Here is a 12409-nt window from a genome sequence, read left to right as displayed (position 1 = left end):
GACTCAAAGACCTCAAAGAGTGTGTCGTGCGCCAGCTTCTCTGAGGTGTAATTGGTCCTCTTCCGTTCCTTTTTTTTTTCTTTCTCTCATTCTCGGCTTGCGGTCCAATGAACACACACACACACACACACACACACACACACACACACACACACACACACACACACACACACACAGCTGACACATGATTTTGAATAGTGATTAAAATGACTCTGAGAGTGTGCCCGCTTCAGCGCTTCTGTGGTATCCAGACCCCTCCATCATTAGCGCCCTCTCTCTCTCTATCTCTCTAGATCTCTCTCCTCTTTCTGTCCGTCTCTATACTGTTAGTCAGGCAAGGGGCTTCAGACGACGAGGCCTGGGGTGGGCTTTCATGAGCGCAGACTCAAAGGTTTTTCTGCACTTCTTGTAATCATGGACAGCGCCTCTTCTAGGACTTTGTCGCCGTTTCTCGTCTTCCGGGCCGCTCTAAGGTGCCTTTGATTCCCTCACATCCCCACACTCGGGCCATATCGTGTCAATTTTTTTTCCGCTCTCCCTTACAAAAACGCAGTCCTGCCCCCTCTTCTTTTCAACTCCTCTACTCCTTTCTCTATGTTCTTTCCTTTCCAGGCCTTCTTGCTCTTGAGGAAGCGCAGGCTCATCAGCCTCGCGTTCATATTTATTGTCCTTGGCTTTACAGCTGATTTAGCAGGTCCCATCTTTTGCGACTACTTAACTTCTGCAGCACCCTTCCTCTTCGCTTCTCCATTCATCTCCCTCTTCACCCCCCACACACCCCAGTTTGCCTTGATCCAGATCCTTTTTTAATCTTCTCCTGCCCCCTTTGTTTTTCTTCTTCTCCTGTTTTAAATGAATAATGCAGGGAGGGAGGAAGCGGGGATGAAAGAGGAGCTAAAGCCAGTTGCCGACCTCCGTGGCGCACCGCTCCGTTCTGTTTCTCTCACAGGACCAGCACGTCAGGCTAACGAGCTTCACTTTGCACCTTGCTCTCTCTCTTTCTCTCTATTCTGCCCAGCTTTGCCTCAGCCTCTGCCCCATTTTGCCCCACCACATCATTCTAGGTTTGCTACATTGCTGCTGTTCCCCTTACCCCATTGGACTTGAGTCTGTCCCCACATTGTTGTCTACTCAGTCCCTGTGTTGAGCTGCTCCACTTTGCAAGGCAGTTCTCCACCATGGCTCTCTTCTAATCTTCTCCCAACTCTGCTCTACTTTATTGCACCGCTTCCTTCTTGTGTTGACTTCTTAAACCTACGATGGTGGTGCTTGCCAAAAATAACTGATTTTCAAGCTATGCATCCCTATTCCCTTTGCGTTTTTCACTTGAAAACGTTTTTCACTCCAAAAAGTAACTGTCTAGCAAATGTAAAGGAAAGTCTATGGTTCGTCTTGAACTGGACACGGGTAAATTTGAGGATAAAGAACAAAGTGGTGCATAAACAGATGTGTTCTCAGTGGTAAGGCAAAGAAAAATGTTTTTTCTACCATTCCTTTCGCTTCCTGTAAGTCTTCTGTGTATAATGTAATTAGCTAGCTTTGTGACTTGGCCTGCTGTGTGATTGCTGGGCTGGTGCCCCAGATCAGATCATGGAACGCAGTCAGAGTTTTGTTTAAGTTGTTTGTTTAAATTGAGTGGTTGGTGGTCTAGTAGTCAAATTTTGTTTATTTTTACTTGAATTAACAGGAAAGAAGTCATCCATATGTCGAAGATGAATTATTAGATAGCCCCACTATTATCCAAAATTCCAAATACGCCTTTTTTGTTTTTTTTTAAAGATTTGTTTTGGGGCTTTTTGTGCCTTTATTGATAGCGAACAGTAGATAGACAGGAAAGGGGGAGAGATATGGGTGGGGCAGCCTAGGTGCCCAGACGGTTGAGCTAACCGTCCGGGCCCAGATACTCCTTTTTTATTATCTACTATAAGTACTTAGGACCAGCTACAGGCTCAGTTACTGAGTGCCCAGGTATATAATTGTCTTAGTTGTCTCCACCAGGCCGAAGGCATGGGGAGAGAGTATGTTTTGCACTCCGTCCGTGTGTGTGTGTGTCCGTCCGTGTGTCCGTGTGTCCTTCCCTCCGTCCGTTACCAGCTAATCTCTGGCACCGTTAACCCGGTCGATGCCAAACTTTGCACACACACTCCCTGGATGCCAACGATGAACCTCTGCCCCACATTTTCCAGAACGGCCTGTTATAGCGCCACCATGAGGCAGCTTTTCACATGTTTTACCTAACACTGCACCGATCTGCGTGAAACGTTGCATGCACACTCCCTAGAGGCCAAGGACAAACCTTTGACCTGCATTTTCCGCATCTGCCTTTTATAGCGCCACCAGGAGGCCGACTTTTGTAAAACACATTTTTTGATATTACTCCTCCAGATTCTGTCCAAAAATCTCACAAATCGTTACAGAGTATCTCTATGGTCATGTGCTCAAGTCGGATCTGTCCCATATTTCATATTCCATCCTAATTGGCTATAATTGGCTTTCACAGTTTGCAAGATTGCCCCGTTTTGAACAAAAGCCTCAAATCATGAACGCAGCATGCAATTTACGTGAAATCTTTCACACATTTTCCTACTAGGCTGAGGAATATATCCCACCCTTTTCACATTGGCCTGTTATAGCGCCACCAACAGGTTGATTTTTGCAAAACACATTTTTGGAACAAAATGCCTCAAATCATCCAATTGCCATCAAAGGCAAACATGTTTATATTACTCCTAAACATGTTGCCAAACATCTCACACAGTCCTATCCTCCTGGTGGAGACCTGTGCCCAGAAGGGCACTTTTTCTAGTTTCTATTGATTTTCTGTCTACAGCACACTGAAAACCAGGCTGCTAGCCTGCACCCAATCCCTTGAGCTGTGTGGCTGGCCAGAAGTAGATTTCTAGCTCTCTGGTCAAAAAACTGTGAACTGGCCTTTGCCATCCACGCATCTATGAATAGTCAGAGATTTAACTTTTAGCTGCTGCCACACTGCCACCAGTGGCCAAGCCAGTCAGCTCAGCCAAGTAGACAGCCAAGCAGCTGCCTCCTTCACACGACAGAAAGGAAGGCATCCAGGCTGGCATCTGGAGTTGGTGCCCGCTGAATGTTGTGGAAGGAAAAAATGTATCCGTGTGAATAGGGGAACCCACAGTGAAAGTTCTGTAACAGGAAATTGAGTCAAATAACAGAAAACAATGCCAGAAAAGAGGGGATAGTAGGGAGGTAAGCAGGAGATGAGGAAGTGAGTGACTTTACAAGTGCCAGGAAGACCAGACCATAATACTCGAAGAAAATATTTGACACTTGACAAGAAGTTATATTTTTAAGCGTTTAATTCCACTTAGAAATGTTAATTTTCTTTTTCTGTTTTTGTTTGGAAATATGCAATTTTTACCTTACTACCTATTTATTAGAACTTGGTGTGAGACTGAGGAGTATGCAGTCTTTACCCTGCTTGCCTCGTTTACGCCTCCTGATTGAGTTGGCTTCGTTAATTGTCCTGAGTTCCCCTGGTGCCATGTTGATGTAATGTGGCAGTCTTAATTGATCTCGTTAACATGGGATGTGGGAGGTGGTAGAACGACAGGGAGCCCAGATGCCCCCTGGGTATTTTGACACGCAGGCAGTCAGAGACATGGCGGGTCAGCAAGAAGAGTTAAGGATGCCAGCCCCAATCTAACAACGCAGGAGACTGAAGTGTAAAGAATCAGAACATCTAAATGTCACCATAGTCAGCCAGCCTTTGGCTCCAGCACTGTGAAAGAGGCCCCATATACACCTGGCCTTACAATTTCCCTACAGATGTGTCCAGAGTCTTAAAGATGTAGTGCCGTGATTTCCCCCCCCCCCCCTAAAACATGATCACCAGGTATTATGATTATACTAGGAGGAAGATTTCTTTCAAAAAAGTGTACAGAAAGTGTTAAAATTATGTTTTTATGTGGCCACACCCACCAGTTCATTAAGTATACCTGGTTTTCACCTTAGCACCACCCACCTGAACTTAAGCCTTGCCCACAGCTGTTGTTGTATGATAATGGGGGAGGGGTTAGGGTTATGATGTCACTAAAATGGTTTTATTGCGATTGGGCCTTTTGACTCAAAGGCTTTCAGCTTTCAGGAAGAAACCAAAAATACATAGGGAAGATATTTGAATATTATAACCACACCTGGGGGTCTATTAGAGTAATGTTAACTCCATAGACATATGCAAAACAGAAAAAGTTCAAAAATCACAGCACTCTGCTTTTACAGAGCGCTAGTCTGAGCCTAGATAAGGTGTTTTTTTCTTTTCTTCTCGAGATGCAAGGAAGCTGAGGGCAGCGCCGAAATATGGCTGCAGCTGTGTAGTTCTAATTGTTGTCTCTTTCCCCTGTTACTGCAATGAATTGACACTGTAACACATTCCAATCAACTCTGTTGACATGGCAATAAATTATTGAATCTTGTACCTATACAAGATTATGGACCAGAGTTTACTCAGCAATTTGTCTTTTTAATACAAGTCAAATTATTTTATAGCTGTTTAAACTGTAGACCTGCTGTTAAGGAACTCTTCAGCTTCAGCTTGTACTGTATCTGAACCAAGGCCTGCCCTGAGCCATTTCCCCTTAAGATATAACATATAGATATAAAAGTATTGCATTATCCAGTAGTCTGCATACAGTATAACTCTGAGGCAAGCACTCTCTGTCTAAAGGCATGCCTGCATCACTATTGCTTATCTCAGACTGAATTGCACCTGTCTTCCTCTGAGTTTGACAGAGACTCAGAGTTGAGGAATCTCTGATTGCATTTGTTAACAAGGGTTTGACTTTCTTGGGCAATGCATGATACATAGAGTTTTTGCTAGCAGCTTGAAAAGCACCTGGACAACATGTTGATCTACCTCTACTACCATGCAAGCGACCTTAGTAGCGACCTAGTCATGATTGGCTACCTCCTAAACCAATGGGAGACTTACCTAGGGGTGGCCAAATGGAGACATTTTATTAACTGGTTACCGTTAAGCCTTGACGGCTAATTAACCGTTGGCCCGCTAAGGATATAATGTGCTATTTTACCCATTAAAAAAGACAAATACAACAGGGTTTTTTGAGTCCCAGTCGGCCCGGCCGGGGGAATTAGCAGCCACAACATTACGTGCGTTATGGTGAACACATGCACTGTGATGCACACACTTTCCCAGTAGCCTAAAGGTGTTTCGAGACCACAAAATGGAATGAGCGGGTCCATTTGGTTACACTCCCAAAGTTAAATTACTGTGTGCTTTTTCTGTTGTATCATAATATATCAATAATATAATCCACCACTCGAGGGAGGGGGAAGACGGCTACAGACAGATCATGGAAGCATGGAAAAGAGTGAGCTGGCGCGAAGGGACTTTTAACCAACGCTGACCTGCGTGACCAAAGGGAAGCGATTGAAGCAACTGGAAACAAATATATATCTTCAAGTTTGAACGCACCTTCAGTCCCCAAGCGTCTAGCCTGGCTTATAATGATAACGTGGATTCGCTCTTGCTTCCTCCCCGATATCATAGCTGGGAGGAGGCGTGAGTTGTTTCTGGCAAAGCCAGGCTACCAAGCCTCCACCACTGCATCGTTTTGTTTACCAACCAGCCAGGTTGTCTGCAGTGCGTCTGTCGCATACTTTGTGTCGATAAGACGGCGGAATTAACCTTCCACTCCTAGCCCATAATTGTCAAATAACTCTGTGGTGAGTCCAACAGTCAAGCATCCCGTGCAGTCGTTAAAATAAAATTATAAATGCATACAGAGCCCTGTGGGCTTTTTATTTTATCAGTTCACCATTAGCCCTTAGTGTTTGTCGGTTACCAATTTCTTAGCGGTTATCGGTTGGACACCCCTACACTTACCCATAAAACCCATGATACGTTGGACACCCCTACACTTACCCATAAAACCCATGATACTTTGAATGACGCAACACCCATGATACTCTGAATGACGCAACGTGAATCCGCGAGTTTCGACAAACTGATTATAGATGTGCATAAACGAGAGCTTAGGAACACGCTGTGAGTGCAGCACTGTTCTAGAAATGAAAGACGATGTAAAAAATGAAAAGAAATCCTAAATGACTTCAGCTATGTCATTTCTGATAGTGCTTCCAAAAGGCAGTGAAAACCACAGATTATAGATTTTCTCCATTGTTGGCTATTTAAATTAAAAGGTGAGAATAATCCAGGATGGGACATTTAACAAATGTTTTCATTTAAAAGATAATAATTAGAAATTCTCTAGGCTATTTTTCTGCCTCCAGTGTCGGGTACTTTTAAATCCTCCTAATTTGTTAGCCCCTTTATATTATGAAAGCCTGCAAACTTATTAAAAAAAAGCTCTTAAATGTAGATCTCAGGAAATAACATTCCCAATATAGTCTACGCAATCCCTGGAGAGGGTATTATTCAAACAGTTATTTTAATGATCTTCAAAGCCTGCATGCGGGCCAGAAGAAAAGCCAAACAAATCTAAAATAAACATGAATGAAACAGCAAAATGCTCAGACACATGCACAAAAAAACATGCATGCACACACACACAATCTACACATGCACAGTGCACACATAAACTGTCCAACCCCTCAACAGTCAACACACACACACACACACACACACACACACACACACACACACACGCACAGAGCCACGCAGATATCTCTGTTTAATTAGCATTATTAACCTTTAGTGAATCGGTCTGATGACATCAGCAGGGAGACAGCTCCTGGATGCCATGCCTCTCTCTCCATTGTAGCGGGGGGATTTTTAATTGGCAAGGGAGACGCTCTCACTCAGTCTGCTCCATCAGAGGCGACGGAGACAAGACACACAATAACACACGGATGACAGACAGACGCATACACAGACCGACTGCAGTCACTCTGCTGAAACACATGCAAATGACCCACCGTGAAGTGTTTTGCTTCCCCGCTCCCTTTGGAGCGGGGAAGTTTTGTGTGTGTGTGCACGTGCGTGCGTGCGTGCGTGCGTGCCCGTGCGCGCCCACACATGGATGCTATCCATGCATGTATTCATGTGAGTGAGACAGATTATTGCTTGACGAGGCATTACAGATAGTGACAGAATCATTAGAATTCCAATCCCGGGTTTTCCGATCCTGCAGACCAGCCCTATAGTCTGGCCTCGGTCCTTTCTTCCCCCCGCCCCTCCTGAGGTGCGAACACAAGCTTCTAGTCTGTATTTTTTCCCTTCCTGACTCTGTCAACAGCATCTGCTCATTATAGCTTCCCTGCATTAAGCTGTTTCCATTTCCACCACTGTGTGTGTGTGTGTGTGTGTGTGTGTGTGTGTGTGTGTGTGTGTGTGTGTGTGTGTGTGTGTGTGTGTGTGTGTGTGTGTGTGTGTGTGTGTGTGTGTGTGTGTGTGTGTGTGTGTGTGTGTGTGTGTGTGTGTGTGTGTGTGTGTGTGTGTGTGTGTGTGTGTGTGTGTGTGTGTGTGTGTGTGCCACATCTATGTGTCTCTGCCTCATTCTGTATGTTGAATATATGCATCCTCTCCCGTCCACACCTTACATGTGTGTGTTTTTGCCGATGACACAAGGCTATTGTTATGCAGCCTGACTAAATTATGAGTAGAAAAAGGTGTTGAGTGTTCAGATTCTACAGGGTGCCTATGCATTCTATACCACACTGTTTCCTGTAAACAGGAATGAGTTTATCCAAAACTGAAACCTCGAGGTAATTTCAAATGCAAGTGCATTAAGTCATTCTTCTTCTTTTTCTAATTTATTTTTTTGTTGTGCATTCGGGTAACATTTGACATTACAGCGATGAATGGTAAATCCCAGCAAATCCTTGTTGGAATATTTTATGCACTTAGCTTTTCTCTAGGCTACATGCCAGAACATGCAAATATACAATGCTTTGGCATACCCCCTTTCTCCACACTCTTGCCCTCCTTGCCTCATAACCTATATTTTGTACAAAAAAAGAAAAAGACTTAAGAGCCTGTATAACCAGTTGCTCCCCTGAAATGATTCCTGGAATGATTCCAAGGAAATATAAAGAGCAGTGTTATCGCTGCTCATTCAGTTTACCACCGCTGTCTGCTGCTAACTGTACCACAGTGCAACCTGAGAGGAACTCACAAAAAGACTATCAAATCCTCCGTCCACGATAACGGATCTGGTTACAGTGATACTAGACACCGGCCAGCCAGTGACTGCCACAAGAGCCAGTTCATTTTCCTAGAACCACTCCACGCACACTGTTGTAAGGGTATTGGAATTTGTACTTTTTGTGCCACTAGTGTGGGGCTATAGTCAGAGACTTTGAGCGTTCATAAAACCTCAACTGAAGGCTGACCAGAGTGTTGTGTGTGTGCTCGTTCCTCAAGGGTGTGAAGGATCCAGTCCCCTAAACACCATGGATATGGATGCACAACCGCAAGGACAACAAGCAGCAGTACCAGTTTTTCAACCTCAGGTACTACAGCACTGAACACATTTCATCACCCACACACAGATACCTAACTAAAGCCCCCTTCCTTCTTCTAATGAAAGCTGAGTGTAAATCCAATCGCAATGTTCCATATCGGCAACATGTGGGTACATGAGCCGGTGTTGATTTAGTTTTCTACAAGCTTCCCTATACTCTCGACCTAGTATATTTACGTAATACGACGTACATTAGCGATGTAGCTATAGGAAGTGGAGATTTAAATCCTGTGACCTGTGAGCACAGGTACCGTTCATATTTCGTACAGAAGATTTAGATAACCGAAAGTAAAACGGCTGAATTCAGCATTTCTTGAAACTGTCTGGGAATTGGACTGACTCTGAAATAAGGGAACTACAATCTGCCGCCTTGTACATTATACGCAATATCCTGTATTGCTCAGTTTTGTGTGTATTAGACACCTTGGCTTGTGTGAGCATATGTACTATATCAACAGCCATTTCATGTGGGAATGGACACTATACGGAACCGCACACACACACACACACACACACACACACACACACAGACACACACACACACACACAGACACACACACACAGACACACACACTCACTCACTCACTCACTCACTCACTCACTCACTCACTCACTCACTCACACACACACACACACACACACACACACATACACACACACACACACACACACACACAGCAAGCAAAGACACAACATCTTCATGATTTCTGTCTTTTTCCTTAATGTGTTTATCCCTGCTATCATCTCTACAGCTTGCAAGTTCAGGCAGATCACTAACCATTCATTTCAGTTACCAAACCCTCTACTGCAGTCAATAAACTGTATATTATCTGCATCCTCTTGCCCATAGTGATTGGTGTATTCAAATGTAATAAGGGGTTGAGTGGTGGGTTTGAACAGTAACTAATGTAGAGACTAAGTATCAAGGGGTGTTGAATTTATAATTAATGCTTATGCTGTCCCTATCTTCTCCATCACATCACTATGTTACTAACTATTCAACAGGACATTCCTATGTGTGCTCATGTAATGTGAATGGTGTATATATCCATTATACATTATAATTATTGTGTACGGTCCACTTATACTGTACGTTAGCCGGGAGAAGCATGTAGCATTGTAGCCTGAATGTGAGACTGGCAGCAGAGGGTGAATGTTAAATTTGTATTCATTTTTTTCCTATTGATCCAACCTCTGGAGGCTTGCATTGCCTGACCTCCCAGTGTGCCTCTGTTGGTTCAATACAATCCAGGTCGTTCTGTGCAAAATCTGGTCACCGTTGGATTTTAATTCCAGCCGCCAACATCAGGCCCATCGATTTCCTTCCACAAGGATGTTTCTTTCCTTCCATAAAGTATTGAATGGACTTTTAACAAAGAGGATCATCCATACGCCCCAGGAGTGTGTGTGGAAAACATTATTTTTTTAGAGAGGGAGTTGGAGTGAGGACTCTAAAAATAGGCCTGTGTTTTCAATTGTTGTTTTTCTCGACTATGCAAGGGCACTGCAATATTAACACTGGAATTGCCAAGGGGGTTAATTTACTCTAAGATTTGTAATTGTGAAATTAAAGATAATTGTGCTGCACACAAAGGAAAGTCGGATAAAGGCTTTAATGATTAATTTGAGTTTTTAGCAGCATACACATACTCCCCCGCACACATTGTATTTTCAACATCATGTATTTTCCAGTGATTTCCCATCAATTGATGATGCGCTGTTGCTTTAGTGTAATGACTCCTTGTCCTCATAGTGTTTTTCAATCTGTTTTTGTCTTTAGTGCAATTTTCATCACAATTCTCGTCTTTTTATCATTGTTCTTCAGTGATGCAAAGGCCCGTATTTTTTGCATGCATGAATATTGGCAGTAAAATGAACTTGGTATTCTACACCACGTTTGTTGCACTTTCATAAAGCACGTCTGAACTGATTTCATATTTAGTGGAAGATGGGGAGAGAGAGCGCTGGTGAGTATGCAGATAGCTGTCTAACCAGCAATCCAGATGGGTGTCTTTCAACAAGTCCTGAATCTGTTTCACACTTTCTCCCAGGGTTCAGTCTATTCTGCAGCACAGAGGGAGAGGGAAGGGGGGAAAAATAATCCAACACCACTTTCTTTCCTGGGGAAAAAAAAAATCTGAATTGTATATGTGATGAAGGATATTCAGTATCGCTTGCGATATATCTTATCTCTTGGTCCCGGAAGTATGATGCATATGCATTAGGTAAATGCGATGAGCTGGTAAGATGTGCATTTTTAATGTTGCATTTGCTCTTTGAGTGAGTGGGAGGGGAAGTGAGAAGCCCCCTCAGATCACATTTTTGAGACTGCAGATTTAGACAGAGACGGGATCCATCTGTGAGCGCAGAGACAAGGTAGGGAGGTCGTGCAGCAGATTGAAGGGTGATTTATATTTAGTTGTGTACCGGTGTTGCGCACCTGAAATAGCAGATCTATAGGCTCACACGTTGTGAGCTTTTTTCAGTGTGCGACACCGGTGAGCAACTACAGTAGGTACAGTATAACACAGCTTTGAGAAGAAGGAGAAGCAGCTTTGGGGTGCTGGCTGGCTGGTGATGAATATTGTATGGTGCTGAGCTTGGGGGGATTGTGAGGGTACGAGAGGGCCCCTCTGCCTGGTTCATATGTCCCCCCTCTCTCTAGGTGTGTGTGTGTGTGTGTGTGTGTGTGTGTGTGTGTGTGTGTGTGTGTGTGTGTGTGTGTGTGTGTGTGTGTGTGTGTGTGTGTGTGTGTGTGTGTGTGTGTGTGTGTGTGTGTGTGTGTGTGTGTGTGTGTGTGTGTGTGTGTGTGTGTGTGTGTGTGTGTGTGTGTGTGTGTGTGTGTGTGTGTGTGTGTGTGTGTGTCGGCACCTCTCTCTGCCGCCGCTGGCCTTTCTCTGGCAGCCGCTGGCACTGCTGGGCTGTCATATCACACCTCCTCCCCTCTTCTCCTTGTCTTCCTCTCTCTCTCTCTCTCTCTCTCTCTGTGTCTCCTGCATTCCCTCCTTCCTCTCTCCATGTGTCTGTCAGTGGTGTTTGGCGATGGTGTCATTATTGGCCAGCCCATATCACACTTCCTCCGATGTGCTGTCTGTCTGACTGCCCTCCCTCTTCCCTCCCCTACCCTCCCCCCTTTCGCTCTCTCTCTGCCAGTGAGTTGCCCATGGCGATTGTGCGTCACCTTTATACCAAGACACGCTGTCCCTCACAGTCGTTACCCACAATGCCTTGCCTGGCTGCCACTTAATCTCCATCCCCTGCAGCTCGTCCCATCACCAACCGGAATGATGCCAACAAAAAAGAAATAAAGAAACTACAGTAGATATAGCTTGATACGTGGTTAGTAATAACATACCACATGATACAGCCTAACGAATTCAATTATGGAAAGGTAAATTAAACCTAGAATATATCATAACGGTTACACCTGGGAGGAGGGAGGTGCGAAGCTTAGGAGGTCATTCTCCATTGAGTTCACCTCCTAACACCAATACTGCTTAAACATCTAGCCTATATACAGTAGTTATGTTTTATGCTATTTAGTTTTAGTATAGGCCTGCAGTGTCTTGTCTATTGCCTTGATCCTCCATATATCACCCCTCATTCTTACACACGTTTGATAATCACAGGCAGAATGCTACTTTCATGGTGTCACTTCCAGGAACCTGACCACTGTCAACTTCACACACAGGACGTGATACATTCATACAACAGGGTTTGTGACAAACGGCTGAATGAATAGAAATAGAAAGAGCAGAAGGAGAAATAGATGGATGAGTGGACGAGAGGCAAAACACAGCTGCGGTTTCTAGTTGTGACATTTTACCGGAAATCTAGAACGTCTTGCCACAATTCAATGTCGCAGGAGAGTAGACACACAGTCCCATTGTGTCCAAAATGGCGTGATAGCTGATGTAGAGACAGAGAGCCAA

General features: G+C 44.2%; 1 protein-coding gene across 3 annotated transcripts in view; it reads left to right on the top strand.

The window, feature by feature from the left end:
* The window catches only part of nek7 (NIMA-related kinase 7), an 89580-nt gene that overhangs the window by 26656 nt on the left and 50515 nt on the right, over positions 1-12409 (top strand). For 2 of the 3 annotated variants that reach the window (XR_013790413.1, XM_079506057.1), the window contains exon 2: positions 8378-8466. The exons of the other annotated variant lie outside the window; for it this stretch is intronic. Coding sequence is in view for 1 of the 2 variants with exons in the window: in XM_079506057.1 (XP_079362183.1) it covers positions 8407-8466 (60 nt within the window). In the remaining variant the exon portion in view is untranslated. The remainder of the gene's footprint in view (positions 1-8377; positions 8467-12409) is intronic. 3 annotated transcript variants of the gene reach the window in all.

The sequence above is a fragment of the Electrona antarctica genome (genome assembly GCF_951216825.1).
Source record: "Electrona antarctica genome assembly, chromosome: 7".
NCBI classification, from domain to species: Eukaryota; Metazoa; Chordata; class Actinopteri; order Myctophiformes; family Myctophidae; genus Electrona; species Electrona antarctica.
Note: the sequence above shows the minus strand (reverse complement) of the source record. Positions and strands in the feature narration are given on the sequence as shown.